The 14,710-nt window shown below is 33.0% G+C and overlaps 1 protein-coding gene across 1 annotated transcript in view; it reads right to left on the minus strand.

Moving 5' to 3' along the window:
- The window catches only part of FSTL5 (follistatin like 5), a 328,503-nt gene that overhangs the window by 15,839 nt on the left and 297,954 nt on the right, over window positions 1-14,710 (minus strand). Inside the window, exons 14-15 of the mRNA XM_086747425.1 lie at window positions 11,351-11,458; window positions 9,652-9,776 (exon numbers count right to left, since the gene is read on the minus strand). Coding sequence (XP_086603551.1) covers window positions 9,652-9,776; window positions 11,351-11,458 — 233 coding nt within the window. The remainder of the gene's footprint in view (window positions 1-9,651; window positions 9,777-11,350; window positions 11,459-14,710) is intronic.

Consider the following 14,710-nt stretch of genomic DNA (forward strand, 5'->3'; position numbering starts at 1 on the left):
TTTCTATTACAATTACTGTCATATATTGCACAAATAAAATATTTACCTCTAGATAAAAACTACACTTTTCATTTTGGAAGTGTTTCTGATTTCAAGAACTGTCAGCACTGCAAGGGCATACCAGCCTTCCCCTCAGGTCTTACAAAATTACTGTTGCCTAGAATAGTTCATTTCTGGCAGGTTGCTGAGAAAAGATTTTTCGTTAATTTCTGCAGTTCAGATATAGTTGTTTGATGATAGCAAAAGGCTAAGTGGATTTTGCCCAACAGCTATCGCTCATCAGCACAAATGGTCCCTTTCTTTTGGGTACTATAACAGTCTTTGACCTTTGAAGTGTCTGTTTCTAATTTTGTTACTGATGCTCTTTACAACATTAAGAACATTTTCTTCATATTTTTGTTTTGCATTACAAAAGGCTTTTTTCCTCCTTCTTGGTATTTGTATATAACAGCATTAAGCAAAAAGCATCTTCCTATCTGAGGACATACTTACATCTTGAAGAACATGGTGATAATTCTCTATTTTTGTAAGCGTTCGTGTGTGTGAACATACATATTCACACACACATATGTAAAAGATTTTTATCCTCTTCACCAATTTTATTTATTTACTTGTTGTAAATGAAATATTTTAAAATGCTTCCTAAAAAAGGTAGAAATAACATTTGCAGCAGTAATGGGGGACTGTGATAATTTACCTGGGAAATATTAACATAGTAGTCCTATGAAATAGGAATTGGGAAAAAAATGGTAAAAAAGAAAGAAAAAAAAAAAATCACAGAAAAGAAGGTTGTAGAATCACTCTGGTAGAAAATGAGTAGTTTTAGTCTAAAACATGATTTTCACTATCAGTTCTGTTAGATTAATTAAAAAGTCCATTTTCATGAAGAACAGAATTTGATGGCAGGTCTCATTTTCTAAAAGTATTCACTGCTTGGTTATACTCTTGCTTGGGAAGAAGTTCTGCATTTTGAAAACTCCAGGTTTCTGAGTTCTTACAGACTTGCACATTACACATCTCATCTGTACCTTTCCAGTTAGAAGAAAAAATTGTCTACAAAATAATAGGAATTCTCTGACATGTATAACTTATGCAGGAGGAAAGAAGAAAATTAATATACAGATATAACTTGCTTTCAATGAAAATCAATATTATTTTTATTCTTAATTGTGTATGTGGATTTAGGAATACTTTTTTAGGATGAAACATGGATGCCAGGAGAGACCTAATCCATCAGAAGTTGCATATGCTTCACCAGTTTACTTGATAATATTGTTACAAAGAACTATAGGTCTTCATAGATTAATTCAGAAAGGAACTTAATATTCAATTGCAAGATCCATGAAACCAACATTTTTAGATCTATAGGAGTGGATTTTCTTAGTAATAATAAAATTCCTGATTAAATCTTAAAATGTACTGAAAGACAAGAGGGATGGATACAGCAAAGTCTGGGGGGCGAAATCCCACAAAAGGCCTGCTGTGCTTCACACAGCTGATAACAACTGCTGAATATCACTTGAGAGAGCTGGCTCAAAGAGATGTGATCTTTATAGCAAGTATTCCAAGATTTCAGAGACTGATATTCGCAGATCTATTACGGAAGCACTGAAGATCTTTATTCGTTTTGCTATTGCTTTGTATATACATCGTAGAAGTGAACATGTTTTCTCTATTTCCATTCTCAGTGAGGGAATTCTGTGTGGAGAGGATTAAGTTGGATGACTGAGACTCCACAGTCAATGATGGGCAAAAATACTAAAATTATTCTCTCTTTCTCTCTTTCTTTTTCTCTGTGCAGAGAGTAGGGATAAATCCTGAATTTTTAGGGTACTAGTGATGCAGGACTCTATGAATTGTCTCAGGGTTCTCTAGTGGAGCACTTGCACTATGTATATATAAAACTTTTTTTTTTAATTATTGCAAATAGTTGTCCAATTATTACAGTATTCACAAGAAAATAATCCAAGAAATTTTAGGACAAAGGAAAGCATCTTAATTTCTAGATTTTTAGAATCCTGGAATATATAAAACTTTTTTTTTAATAATATCATAAAGGAACTTATTCTCAGCAAAAGTATATTTGTAGCGTTGGCAGTAAATGTGTTTTTCTTTCTTGTACCTTGTAGGGAAGGAGAGCTAGCAATTTAATAATAAAAAAGATAACTTGATTTTTAAAACAATGGAAGTCAAAGAAAAGGCAAGCTACACAGACGCAAAGAACAAAAGACATTCCCAAAAGATATTCCTAAATGTCAGTACCAGGTAGGATGGGATTAAGATCTGACACTCCAGAAAATGAGGTAACATCAAAGTGGGCAAATGTCATACGGAATGCATAGCCAAATTTATATATGCGAAAAGAAACAGCCAGCACTAGTATAAAATTAATAATGAGGTAAAGATAAGGCCTGCAAAGGTGATAAATTACATAAGTCAAAACAGTTTCAAAAGATCTTTTTCTTCATTTTAAAAATGAAGTTCACATACTGTTATAGCTGGAGGTATGCAAATATTCAAAAGAACAAATACTGAATGTTACCACAATTCTTTTATCCCCCCCTTTTTTTTTTTAACTAGTGACCCAAATTAAGAAAATATTAGACTGAATCAGATTTTTTTTTATTTAAAAAATATGATAAAGTATTATTTTTGGCATATAAAAGCACCAGAGATTACATTTGTATTGAAAATGAAGCATATTATGGCAGGTTGCTGTGTTCTAACTTGTGGATAATGTGTGCGCTGGGGGTTGTTGGTGGTGGCTCTGTTAAGATGGAAGTTTGGATATTTTATCCACAAGAAAATGTTGCGTGCTGACGGTTGGGAACCCATGGATGGAATACAGCCAAAACAGTCTATCTGTGTGGATTAGGAAGTTTCCTTAAAGCCTTTGATTCATATGATCTCACAAGCATCTCAGTTTTATTAAAAATTAAAAGATAGGTTTGTAACATAATATCACATAGGAAAGCTTAAATGTAATGAATAAATGTAAATCTATTCATTTGTACATTTCTTTTTTTTTTCAAGCATTTTGAAAATTTCCCAACAAATCTTCACCATTCCAAAGTCACAGATCTAAAACACAGCACCATTCTGGCTGCTGTCAAGAAAATTAACTCCATCCAAGCCAGGGTCAGCACAATTTTTTTTAAATAATTGTGCTGTGGTAGGTTATTAGCAAATGTACAGAAAAAAAAAATGGTAAATTAGAGAATTTTAAGATTGCCTCAAAGATAATATATGAATCTCTATGATTTGGTTTATTTGGAAAATCAATGAGTAATTAAGGCAGCGCTAAGGTAAGATGACTTTACTGGATACAACAAATGATGTGCCATAATTGCAGGGATCAGTCTCTTGTTATACTTGATTACATTTTTTATTCATTTAATTGTGTCGTGTGTTTTCACTTATACATGCTGAATTTTCACAAGCATAGGTACTAGGAGACAGATACAACAGTTATTTATTTATAATAATGGTTTGTTTGGCCACTTCAGATGGATAGATCATACTACCCCATATTTCTCCAATTCCTTAAGTTTTCATTTCCCCTGTAGCACTATATAGCTTGATAACTAAGAACCGTTTTGAACTTTCCACTCCTCTAATGTGCCTTTGAATTAAACTTGTAAAATATTTAATTGCCTCTTATCTTTGAGCTAAATAATATTGTCTTCGTGAAAAATTCTACCCCCAAATTAATTCTACTCCTTGTGTTCATGTGTTGTCTACAGTTGACTCGGCATTTACCACTTCCATTGTTTAACTTGCAAACCACTGAACAGAAAGTTGTTTCTGATTATGTAGGATTTTTGAAGCAAAATAATATTTTCCTGTTTGTTTATTTGCATGGAAATACTAAAAATGCTCTCAGAGTCCTTCAGCTACTTCACACCTCTCTAGGGGATTAAACTCTGGACTGAAGTGTGAATTTACTGAATCACCACCCCACATACCTTTCATTTGAGAAGGTTCACAAGAATGAATTGGCAGCACATTCCAATCACCTTTTTTTTAAAAAAAACCCTTAGTTTTTGGACTATTTTGGGCAAATGAATAAGTATAATTTTAGAAAGACTGCTTCCCCTATTACCATACAAAACCAAGAAATAAAAGGGAGAAAAAACTCAAGCTGAGAATATTTTAACTCTATTCAGATTCTGAGCCATCTCACCAGTGAGTTGATTGTTCATTCTTCCACTTCAGTCAGGTAACTATATGACATTTAAAATACTTTCTAAAAGATTAAACCATCTAAAAAGTTAGAGTTATTCCATTACAGTGAGTTCATTTACTATTACTTCTGAAACATTTTACAGCAGTGTAATGACAGACCTTAATTTATTCCAATTATCTTTTGTTCATTTCAATTTATGAACAGTGGAGCTGAAATAATCACTCCTTTTGCTCCATAGGCTTCCAAGAACATATTTTCATGAGTATTGTACAAGTCATCTTTTTGCAGCCATCACATATACTAATTACAAACATCTATTTTTATTATAAGGAATGGTACTAGCAGACAACTAAGGACAAGATCATTGGTTGCTCTGAACTGCTTTGGCACAAAAAAAAAAAAAATAGTTCACTGAATAAAATTTTATCCTCAGTAAATGTATAAGGCCAAATATTGAAAATACATATACTCACTTCTTAAAAGGAAAAAATTCCTACAAAAGGAATAAGCTTTGTACAAATTTGCCCGAGTAATAACTAAAAAATCACCCTTGGGATTTTTAGCATTTATTACAGATTAATAGATCACATCCTGTCTACTTTTATGGCCCCAGTGTCTGATAACTTTTCTACACAACTAGGGGGAGGGGAAGATGTTTTTTCAAGCTGCGTGCGCTGCAAATACAGGCATGACTGGGTGCATGAAAAACAATTCTTTGCATTCATTCATTCTCTTGGTATAAATCAACTTATATTGGCAGTGAGTGCACATGTTAGAGGTAAATCAAAGCCAGTGACGACAGCAGGACAGGTTTTTTTCAAGATATGCAAGATGAACATATAATTTCTTCCCTTTGAAATCTTCAGACTTCCAACAGCAAGCCTGGGTAAACTTCTTTAAGGGTGCTTTCTATTAATAATTACTACTGGTTTGTGCCATAGCCTTTTTTTCATTGCTGATTGACCAAATTTTTGTGCATTGCACTACAACTAGCTGGTACAAGAAGCTAATGAAAAGCCATGGAAAATTCTGGCTTTCTCTAAGCTTGCATTTTTAAAGTTGTGTGAGAAAAAGAAGGAATTTTATTTCCATCATGAACAAATGCTCAAAGGTATGAGGCAATCGCTCTCTTAGAGTCAGCAGGTGAACTAGTCTCATCAAAAAAACACATAGAAATTCTAAAATTAAGTCACCTACATTTTTACAGCCTTATCATGAGGTCCAAACCTGATCTATCTGCAGCCGAGGCTCTCTGTACAAACAGGGATTTGCATCACTGGGGCAGTCTACACATTATTAGGGAGCTAATTAGTAGATTTTTACTAAAACTAATGCATATTATTTTATATATATATATATATATATAAAGATATATATATATATACCATTTATATATATATAAATGGTAGATATAGGCTAGCAGTTACAAAAGAATTACAGCCAAAACATAGCTTGAATTCTAATGGTGTTTGACTGCACAAAACTGAAACATCCTTCATCTCAGCAGTGGAAGGAACTAGTTTAACTGGAACATAAAAGAGAGGGAGACACCTCTCCTCCCCCCTAAAACTAAACAGTGGTACTGAACCTACCACATTTCTCTCTCTAAAATGATAAAACTTATTTTCTTGTCCTCTTCTGTACACATATCAACCATTCATCAACTATAAAAGAGGGATTAAAAATAACAGAATGTGTCTATTCTTCCTCTACTTCTTTTGGCCCATGTCTACTTTGTTTGCTTAGCTGCTGCTTTATGGTTCACCACAGTTGTTCAGAGCATGAACGTTACACTTGCTGGTTGTCAAACTAAAAAGTTATTTGCCCTGACTCCTGCTGTACTGTAAGTACAACCAAACATTGCCTCAGTCTGTGGTAGGAAAAGTCTGGGAAAATATTTTTTTTCTTGGAGTCAATTATTGTTTATCTTGGATCAAAATCTGTAGCACTTCTCCAAACGTCTAATCTGGAGGAAGCGCATCTTAAATTATCTGCTACCCAAGATTTCATTAAAATGTGCAGAGTTTTCTTTTTTAATAATGGGCAGCCCATTTCCATTTTAATATAGAAAAATATAACCCACCTACATAAAACAAATTTATACTTCCATCATTTCTTAAATAAAACTAATTTGCAATAAGTTGTAAATGCATATCTATGTATTTTTAGCAGTTAACATTTTAGATATCATCAAATATTAAAAATTAATGACTCACCACCACAGCTTTAAATTTTTCACCCTTATTTCTGTTCCTACGTGTCAACAAGCCTACTTATGTTTACCTTCTGTCCCTTACTTGTTATTAAAGAACAACTGATTGGACAGAATATGCAGTAGATGGTAATACACTGTTGATGGTAGTAGATGGTTTGTGTTAACTGTGTTTACAAAACTTATTTCATAATTTGAAGTGCTATGCCTTTTTTTTTTGCTTAGAAATGCCTTTATTCAGACAGAAAGTTTGGTTCTGGATGCTAATTTGATAAGCCATGCACACTCTGTCTTCTGTTCCATTATCCAAAATTTTAGTGTACAGGTGACAAATGCACCTTAGTTACAGAAAGCTTTCATTTTTCTGGAAAGGCCTGGGGCTGGGTGGTCAACTGACTTCTAACAAAGAGTAAATAAGTCCCTTGAGCAGTTAATTTCACCAGCTAACTCAGCCAGTGGGATATTTCCCTTGTAGCTTTTTTTCGCTATTCTTACTCATAAAATGCTCCCCTGATTGGTATATTCACCAAAGAATAATAAGCTCAGGCTTTATGTTTGTTGCCTAACATCCTTAACAAACACATGCTGGTTTTGAGCATTTTTATTGTTGACTGCTGATAAGTTAGTTTTAATAGAAAGTTTTTTTCTACATCACTACTAATTTGATGAATACAGGTAACTTAAAACTTTTTCTGACACATTGCTCACACAGTTCATTTTTAATTAAACAAAAAATCAAAGTACTTGCAGGCCAGGTATTTTATGCAAGGTAAATTCTTTAACAACTGACTAACTTCACATAAGTAGCTCTTGGAAGTGTACATAAAAAAAATAAAAATACAATATTTGTCTACTTAGTAGTGCTTTGGTTTTTTTTTTTCTTTTCTAGAAAAGGCACTCAGAATTAGGTAGCATTTCAGAAAACTAAAATAAGATTATTTGCATTTTAAGTAAGTTCATGAGTAGGTAAAAAGAGTTAATAGCTGTTGAATTGATTTTGTTGGTTAAAACCTCCAAATCTATGGTTTTAGTATTAACTTATCTCACATGTGAATGCAAAAAAAAAAAAGGCAAAAGCTGAAGTCACATCAAGATGATTATACTAGGCTTGAATTAGTGTACATGTTTATTATATATCTACAGTAATTTGTCCAATTTTATTCTTTTGCTGTTTAATTCAATTTCATATTCCTTTATTTATTTATATAGGTTTTCTTTTATTCCTTAATTCTCTCTTCTAAATTGCATATAGGACAGGAGAAATGACTCATCACCTGAAGGTAGATATGACTCACCATGCAAAGCAGAAAGCATTGACCTATTTAGGCAAAATATCAACTTAAAATTGCTTGAGTTAGACAAGATTAGTTCCTCACTAACTTTGGACTGGGCCAATTTTTCTTTTTACAATCCTACTTTATCTCCTTATATAACGTTTATGCCCGACCATCTTTTTCTTTTCCTATTTACGTGAAAACTGACATACCTAGAAGTCAATTCTGTTGGGGTAGTGTCTCTACTATTTGGTAGCTTATGAAGCAGTAACTTTTGTTCTCTCAAGGCATATCTGTTCCAAATGTAGCAGAATTATTTAATGCTTTTCTAAGGCTGAGTGTGAGGACTACAGATTACATCAGGGACACGATGTGCATTTATCTACTCAATTCAAAAAACGTGACAGTAGTAGTACTGCTAATCAATTTAATATTCAGCTATTTTAATTTGCAGATTCCTTTCTAAATTGCATATGGCTGATTGCTAATTTAATTGTTACTTAAGGGGTTTGTAGAAAAAAAAAACCAAATTATCTTTTATCAACAACCTCTTTAGGAGAAGCCAAATATTTTTTGATACAAAAGACTAGATTAATCACAGGCAGGTATAGAGTAAATTATGGAATCAATTGTAATATCATCCTAAGTTGCATGTTTTTACACTAAAAGACTACCACTCACTACAATCTGAAATTTTATCCTTTTTAATGGGGATTTATATTTACATATATGATTTGAGATTTTAGCTAAAAGTGAATGATGATGTCTCATAAGTTAAGATCATCCTAATGGAAGTATTTCTATAGAAGCTTGAACTTGTAAGAGCAGAATGAACAATTGATTTTACTATTTGCAGAGGTGTTATGAGCTAAAATAGGTCTGTGCCACTTTGCAAAGAACCTAACAGTCCTACACATACCAAGTGCTAATACATATTAATACAATATTCAGATGTACAAATCCTAGATTGTAGCATTTTTCAGTCCCTACAGGTAGAAATGTTGCAGCAAATATACAGAAAGAAAATGATGCTTCACATTCTTACTAATGTACTTTGAGGAAGAAAAATAGATTTTCATTTAAGAGGCCTTGGGGAGATCCTGAAAAGATTTCTGCTTTATGACTGTATAAAGTGTTGCTGTCTTTTCCTCACACTCTCTTTCTTTGTTCCATATGTCTTTTAAAATCCAGCTAGTAACTTTCTTCCATTTTTCCATACTTAGAGTATTTCTACTACAGCCAGAACTTGTCTGTTCTTTGGGCAAACACAAAGACAATCCCACATTCACTGAAAGAAATAACTAAAGTCCCATGAATTTACAGTATTAACATCATCTACTCAGCACCCATGAAATAAGAGAAATTTTATTCAGGTCATATTAAATGCTCAGTAATTGTTTGTTTTAAAAACAGAGCCTAATGAAAAAACAGGTAGAAAGAACTGAATGTGCAGAAGAAGCCAGTTCATAAAGACTTATGTTATGTTGTATCACAATTTCTTTTAAAACTCCAAAAGTGGTTTTTTTCTGGTCCATTAATCAAGAGAATAACTCCAATACAAGAGGGGTGTAATACAATATGACAAATACTATATATGACAATTGCTCTGAGCCGTTGAAGAAATAAGAAGTATTATTTACAAATTAAGATTTATCCTCCTAAATTAGGAAATTACCAGAATATTAGACTTATCAATTCCTCAAGAAAATCCCAAATGATATTAGATCTCAATTTTAGTATGTAAAGCAGTGGAACTTTAAATGTTTCATGAGATAAGGAAGAAAAACTCTAATAAATGTGTTTAATCCAATAAAAATTCAATAAAAATCATATTTAGTTTGTTTATAAAGAAGGATGTTACAAAGCAATATTGAAGTGGGTGGTGTGGTCTCAGATTTTCAGAGTTTTTAAATTATATTTTATTTGGAGGCAATTTTAAGGCTCAATTTAAAGTTAATTATAATTCAGCTAAAACTTACCTTATATGGTTAATGATGAGGGTTGTAGCTGGAATGAAAAAGTCATCCACTCTGTCAAACTGCTTTCCCACTGGCTGAGTATGGATTGTGTGATGAGAAACACTCCCACTGGCTTGTGTTATCACCTGCATAAAGTAACATCATTATAAACTATAGAAATAATCTTTCAAAATTCAATCTCTATCCACATAAATAAATGCAATATTGCCTCTTTATTCCATCTCTTATATTACCCCTCAGTTATCAAGAAAAAGAACACAAATGATAGTGAATAAAGCTGATCAGTGTTACAGATTTTGGAGAACTGTTACATACTTGACCACTTAATCTTCATGTTTACTTTTCCCTCTCTTTTTTTTTTTCCCCACAACCGAGTTCATATTTACCCATTTACATTACTAAAGCCTCTACCAGTTCTTAGTGCAAACTAAGGGATTTTTTTAACTTTTTTTTTTTCACTAGATCCTAGAGTGAGATTAGATTTCTTAAGCACTTCAGCCAGAGAGAGAAGATAAGGTATCATCCACTGATCCACAGGAAGCTATGGTTATGCATTCTCCCAGTTCTTGTCAATCATGAAGTAATTGAACATAGCACGGATATATTTCAGAAGAGCAAGCTGATTTGAGTTTATACGTTCCTTAAGTTGTTATGAATCAATTTTCCTTGAATCTCTAAATCTTGGACCTTCTCTGGGGTAAATGTTCATGAGTCAATAAAAGACAATTCCTTATAACAAACACTATGATATTTACATACATGTACTTTAGAATATATTAAATAAAAGAAAACAAATAATTATCTATACTGTAAGGAAAAATGAGAGTGAAGATAATCAGTTGCTTTAAAATATGATAAGTCTAACTCAATTACCAGTCATTTTCTGGGGAGGAGTAACAGCTCAACTCCCGCAAATTACCTTGCATACTCAAAGTTACTAAAAGTCTGTAGGTGCTAAAAAGCTGTTCTCAAATGTAACTTATTTCTCTGTTTGAGCTCTCTATTTGAATGTCTCTTATTCTTTACATATTTTTTAAAAGTACATATGGATTTAATTAACATATACAGAAAAGGAAAATAAGTTGAAATAAAAAGTAATTTTAAAATTATCACATAAGGATGATCACCATATTCTCAGAGGATTAATTTAGATAAAGAACAGAAAGAAGGGAAAAAGTAGGAATGCAAGTATAGCTTCTTGAAATGTTTCTTTAGTAACTGTCCCAAGGCTTGCCACTGCTCAGAGACATGGGAAAAGTAAATATTTTTAGTATTTTACATCGGAAAAAAACAATATATAAAGATGGAGCTTGTCACTTCCAGAGTGTCAATATAATTTATAGTGAAATAGGAATATGCTTAAAATCCAGTTTGTCCTCTAATTAGGGACAAAAACATCATAAATACCAACAGTTTGCTCTCAAAAGATTAGCAGTTGCAAAACATGCTGCTGCTTTCTATTGTATTCCTTACCCTTCTATCAATTTAGCACTATCACTGCTGAGTAAGGGCATTGAAAACAATTTCTAACTTTTTTTAGCAACGTCAGTTGTCTGAATTGTTTTCTGGTTACCTGAAATAATGATCCCTGCTGGGGTCATGATAACAATGCTTAAAGGAAAACATACAAAACGTTGCAGTTACACAAAGGTTCAACTTGTCTAGATCTCCTTGCATATAATCATTCTAATCACCTTACCTGCAAAGTTGGTGAATTCTTTTCCATATTTCCCCAGCTCAGCACCCAGACTTGATCATGTGATTTATCGTAGTGTAGTTTCACTGGAACAGGATCTGTACTTACTGCCTGAAGCATAATAAAAAATAGAAATCCTTAGTTTCTGTTACATTTTCAAAAGAAAAATAATATATATGCTTGAATTAAAATGATGACTGGACATTCATTTCCTGATATTTTCAGACTGTATTTAAAAACTATGCTGTCAATTGTTGAAATAGCCCTCCGATTACTTCAAAGTTACTAAATTGCTGAAAAAGTTATTTTTATTTATGTGCTCTAACATTTGGCATCATAATTACATTATACTAAAGCTATTAAGAAGTTGAAAACAAAGGCTTTCAATCTAATAAAAAAAGCATTTATCTTCCTACCCTACCATCACTCTCACTTTATACATATCAGTTTAAAAACCACACCAATTATTGGAAAATGGCTAAAAACGGAAGAGTATTCTCAACACACACACTGAAATCAATGCGAAGTGTTACTACACAGTCCTACATAAAACCAGCACAATGTTGTTATACCCAAAGCTTCCTGCCTCTACTAAACTGCATATCTTTCGTTGAAGCTGGAAAGATAGCTTTCACGTATTTTCCAATTACATTGCTACTTTTGGTAGACCTGTGATCAGAACCAAAGTGTTTTTCCAACCTTGAGTGCTGTCTCGAGACCACAAAACTTTCAGATAGTTGAGCTCTACACTTCTTTTGTTATGAGAAGAACTGAAGACTTCAGAGATATGAAACGGTAGGACAACATATTTGATTAAGAGACATTCTGCATGAGGTAAACAACTGGGGAGATTACTTTTTTATTTTCATTATTAAAGCAGAAAAAATAGGTAGAAGCTGTTTTTTAGTCTCACCATTACAGAACTGTAAAGCACAGCTTGTTTATCAGTTTGTCAAGAAGAGTACCAGCTGGCTAATTAAGTGAACCTAATTTAAACTAATGATGTAGATCCTCAAGATAATGCACTAATAGCTGGCTGAGACTGCTGATGATACTTAACTGTACTCCTGAGGTGCTGCAAGCCACAGCTTCATCTAGGCAGAATTTGTTTTTCCTTTTGAAAATGGAAAATGAAGCCAGGTTGCTTAGTGGCTCATTTAAAATCAGAAAGATACCTCTTGAATAAGGTCATTTGTGTTTGATAACATTTTCCAGCTGCAGGCTAGAAGATAAGTAGTCTAAAATAATACTTGGGCTGTTGCATAGCCAATTTGTTCAGGTGTGTCAAATTTCCTTTTGGCTTCCCCAGACTAGTGGTCTGACCCATGCATATTCTGCTGAATGAGTACCAGCTATGTCAAGGGTGTGGGCCATGACAATGCTAGGAGGAGGAGAGGGAATTGCCCACGGAGTCAAGCAAGGATAATGCAGTTCCCAAGATAGGAGCCAGCAGCAGTAAGGAGCTGAGGATCTTAGAAGCAGGTTTTCACAACTGTTTCTAGCTAGCCAGGCTGACCTGCCAGCAGCACAGTGCAGACTGAACAGTGATGAGCTCTGCTTATTTCAACATGCCTCTAAGTCATCCCAATTAATGGTGCACTCCTAAGCAATACTGGCCAAGTGCAGGTGACAGTGCTTGCCTTCAAGTATTTACAAATGAAAGCAAATACATCTCTTAACTTTATAATGATAATTACTTGGCTAAATCAAAAAATCGACATATATCTCTCCAAAGATACATCAAACATGTTTCCAATACACTTCAATTTAATCTGCTGTAGAATCTTCTTTAAGTACTTATTTTGATAAATATATTAGAGATAGAAATATACCCTAAAATCTAGTTGTTACAAATGCACATCTGTACACAAACCTTCTACGTTAACTTTCATAAGTAGAAAAGAATAAATATAACATACACATTTCAGAGAAAACACTATAATAAGCAAAATAAAATCAACATTAATTTTACACAGAAAACAGCATAGTTACACAGCTTCTAGCACTTTCAAATATGTTTTTAGTTGTTTTCAGGTGGTTTTTTTTTCACTTTGACAAAATTTTTATTACAGTGCTGCTCACTTTCAAAATATGAAGTTTTCTCCATGTTTGTTCTGACCATAGTATGCATTTTTGAAAACATGGTTTTACAGAGCAGATAGGTGATTTCTTCTTTAAGATATAGACTATAAATAGTTAAAATGTAAATAGTATCCTCCGTATTAATATGACACTTAGAGAAAAGGCAATTAAATTCATATTTCATCCACCATCTGTATGAAAGCAGGATGAAACATGAATGTCAGCCAGAGACCTAGGAAACTATTGCCAGAGATTCCAGTCCTTCAAATATGTGGATTGTAGTAAGACCATGGTTTTTTTTAGTCTCTCCTCTGAAGAAATAGATTGAATTGGTTATAAAAAAAGTATTTTTTTTCAGAAAACAAAAATTCATTATCCACTCAGTTAATCTCTACTTTGATATGAAAAATAACAACAACAACAACAAAATATTGCTAACTTTTTGAATAAAACATTTTATCAGTCCCTATCACCATTTGGATAGGTCAGGTTTTGAGGAATCAATCTTATTGAAATTAAAATTATTTGTCAAATTAAAGTAATTTTGAAATTGTAATTCTGCTATGTATTTTTAAAATTTAGATTAATATCATAGAATATTCTATTACTAATGTCATAGAAGTACAGAATGGTTTGGCTTTGAATGGACATTCAAAGGTCATCTAGTCCAACCCCCTGCAAGGAGCAGGGACATCCCTGACTAGATCAGGTTGCTCAGAGCCTCATCCAACCTGGCCTTGAATGTTTCCAGGGATAGGGTATCAACCACCTCTCTAGGCAACCTGTTCCAGTGTTTTACTACCCTCACTGTAAAAATTTTTTTCCTTATGTCTAATCTACTCCCTTCTAGATTGAAACCATTACCCCTTGTCCTATTACTACAGAACCTATTAAAAAATGTGTCCCTATCTTTCTTTTAAGCCCTCTTTAAGTATTGAAAGGCCTCAGTAAGGTCTCCATGGAGCCTAATATAAGATACATAATCTAGACATTAAAGATTTTAATTCATTTATCAGTGAAAAAGGCAAAGGGCATGAAGAAAAGCTCTATTTAAATATTTTTATGAACAATTTAGATCAGATATCTAATAAAAATGTTTTATTTAGCTAAAGAACATCTGTTACCTATGAATGTGATGACACTATAAGTAACCCTATACATGTTATGCACATTTGTATGATTAAAATTTGCATCAGAACACTCAATGTGGTGTCAAAACCTCTTTATCAGTTTCACATACCAGTGCCCTTTCCTCTGGGAATCAGAGTTGGATTGTTAACA

This window comes from Chlamydotis macqueenii, chromosome 4, assembly GCF_036417535.1.
Source record: "Chlamydotis macqueenii isolate bChlMac1 chromosome 4, bChlMac1.mat, whole genome shotgun sequence".
Lineage (NCBI taxonomy): Eukaryota > Metazoa > Chordata > Aves > Otidiformes > Otididae > Chlamydotis > Chlamydotis macqueenii.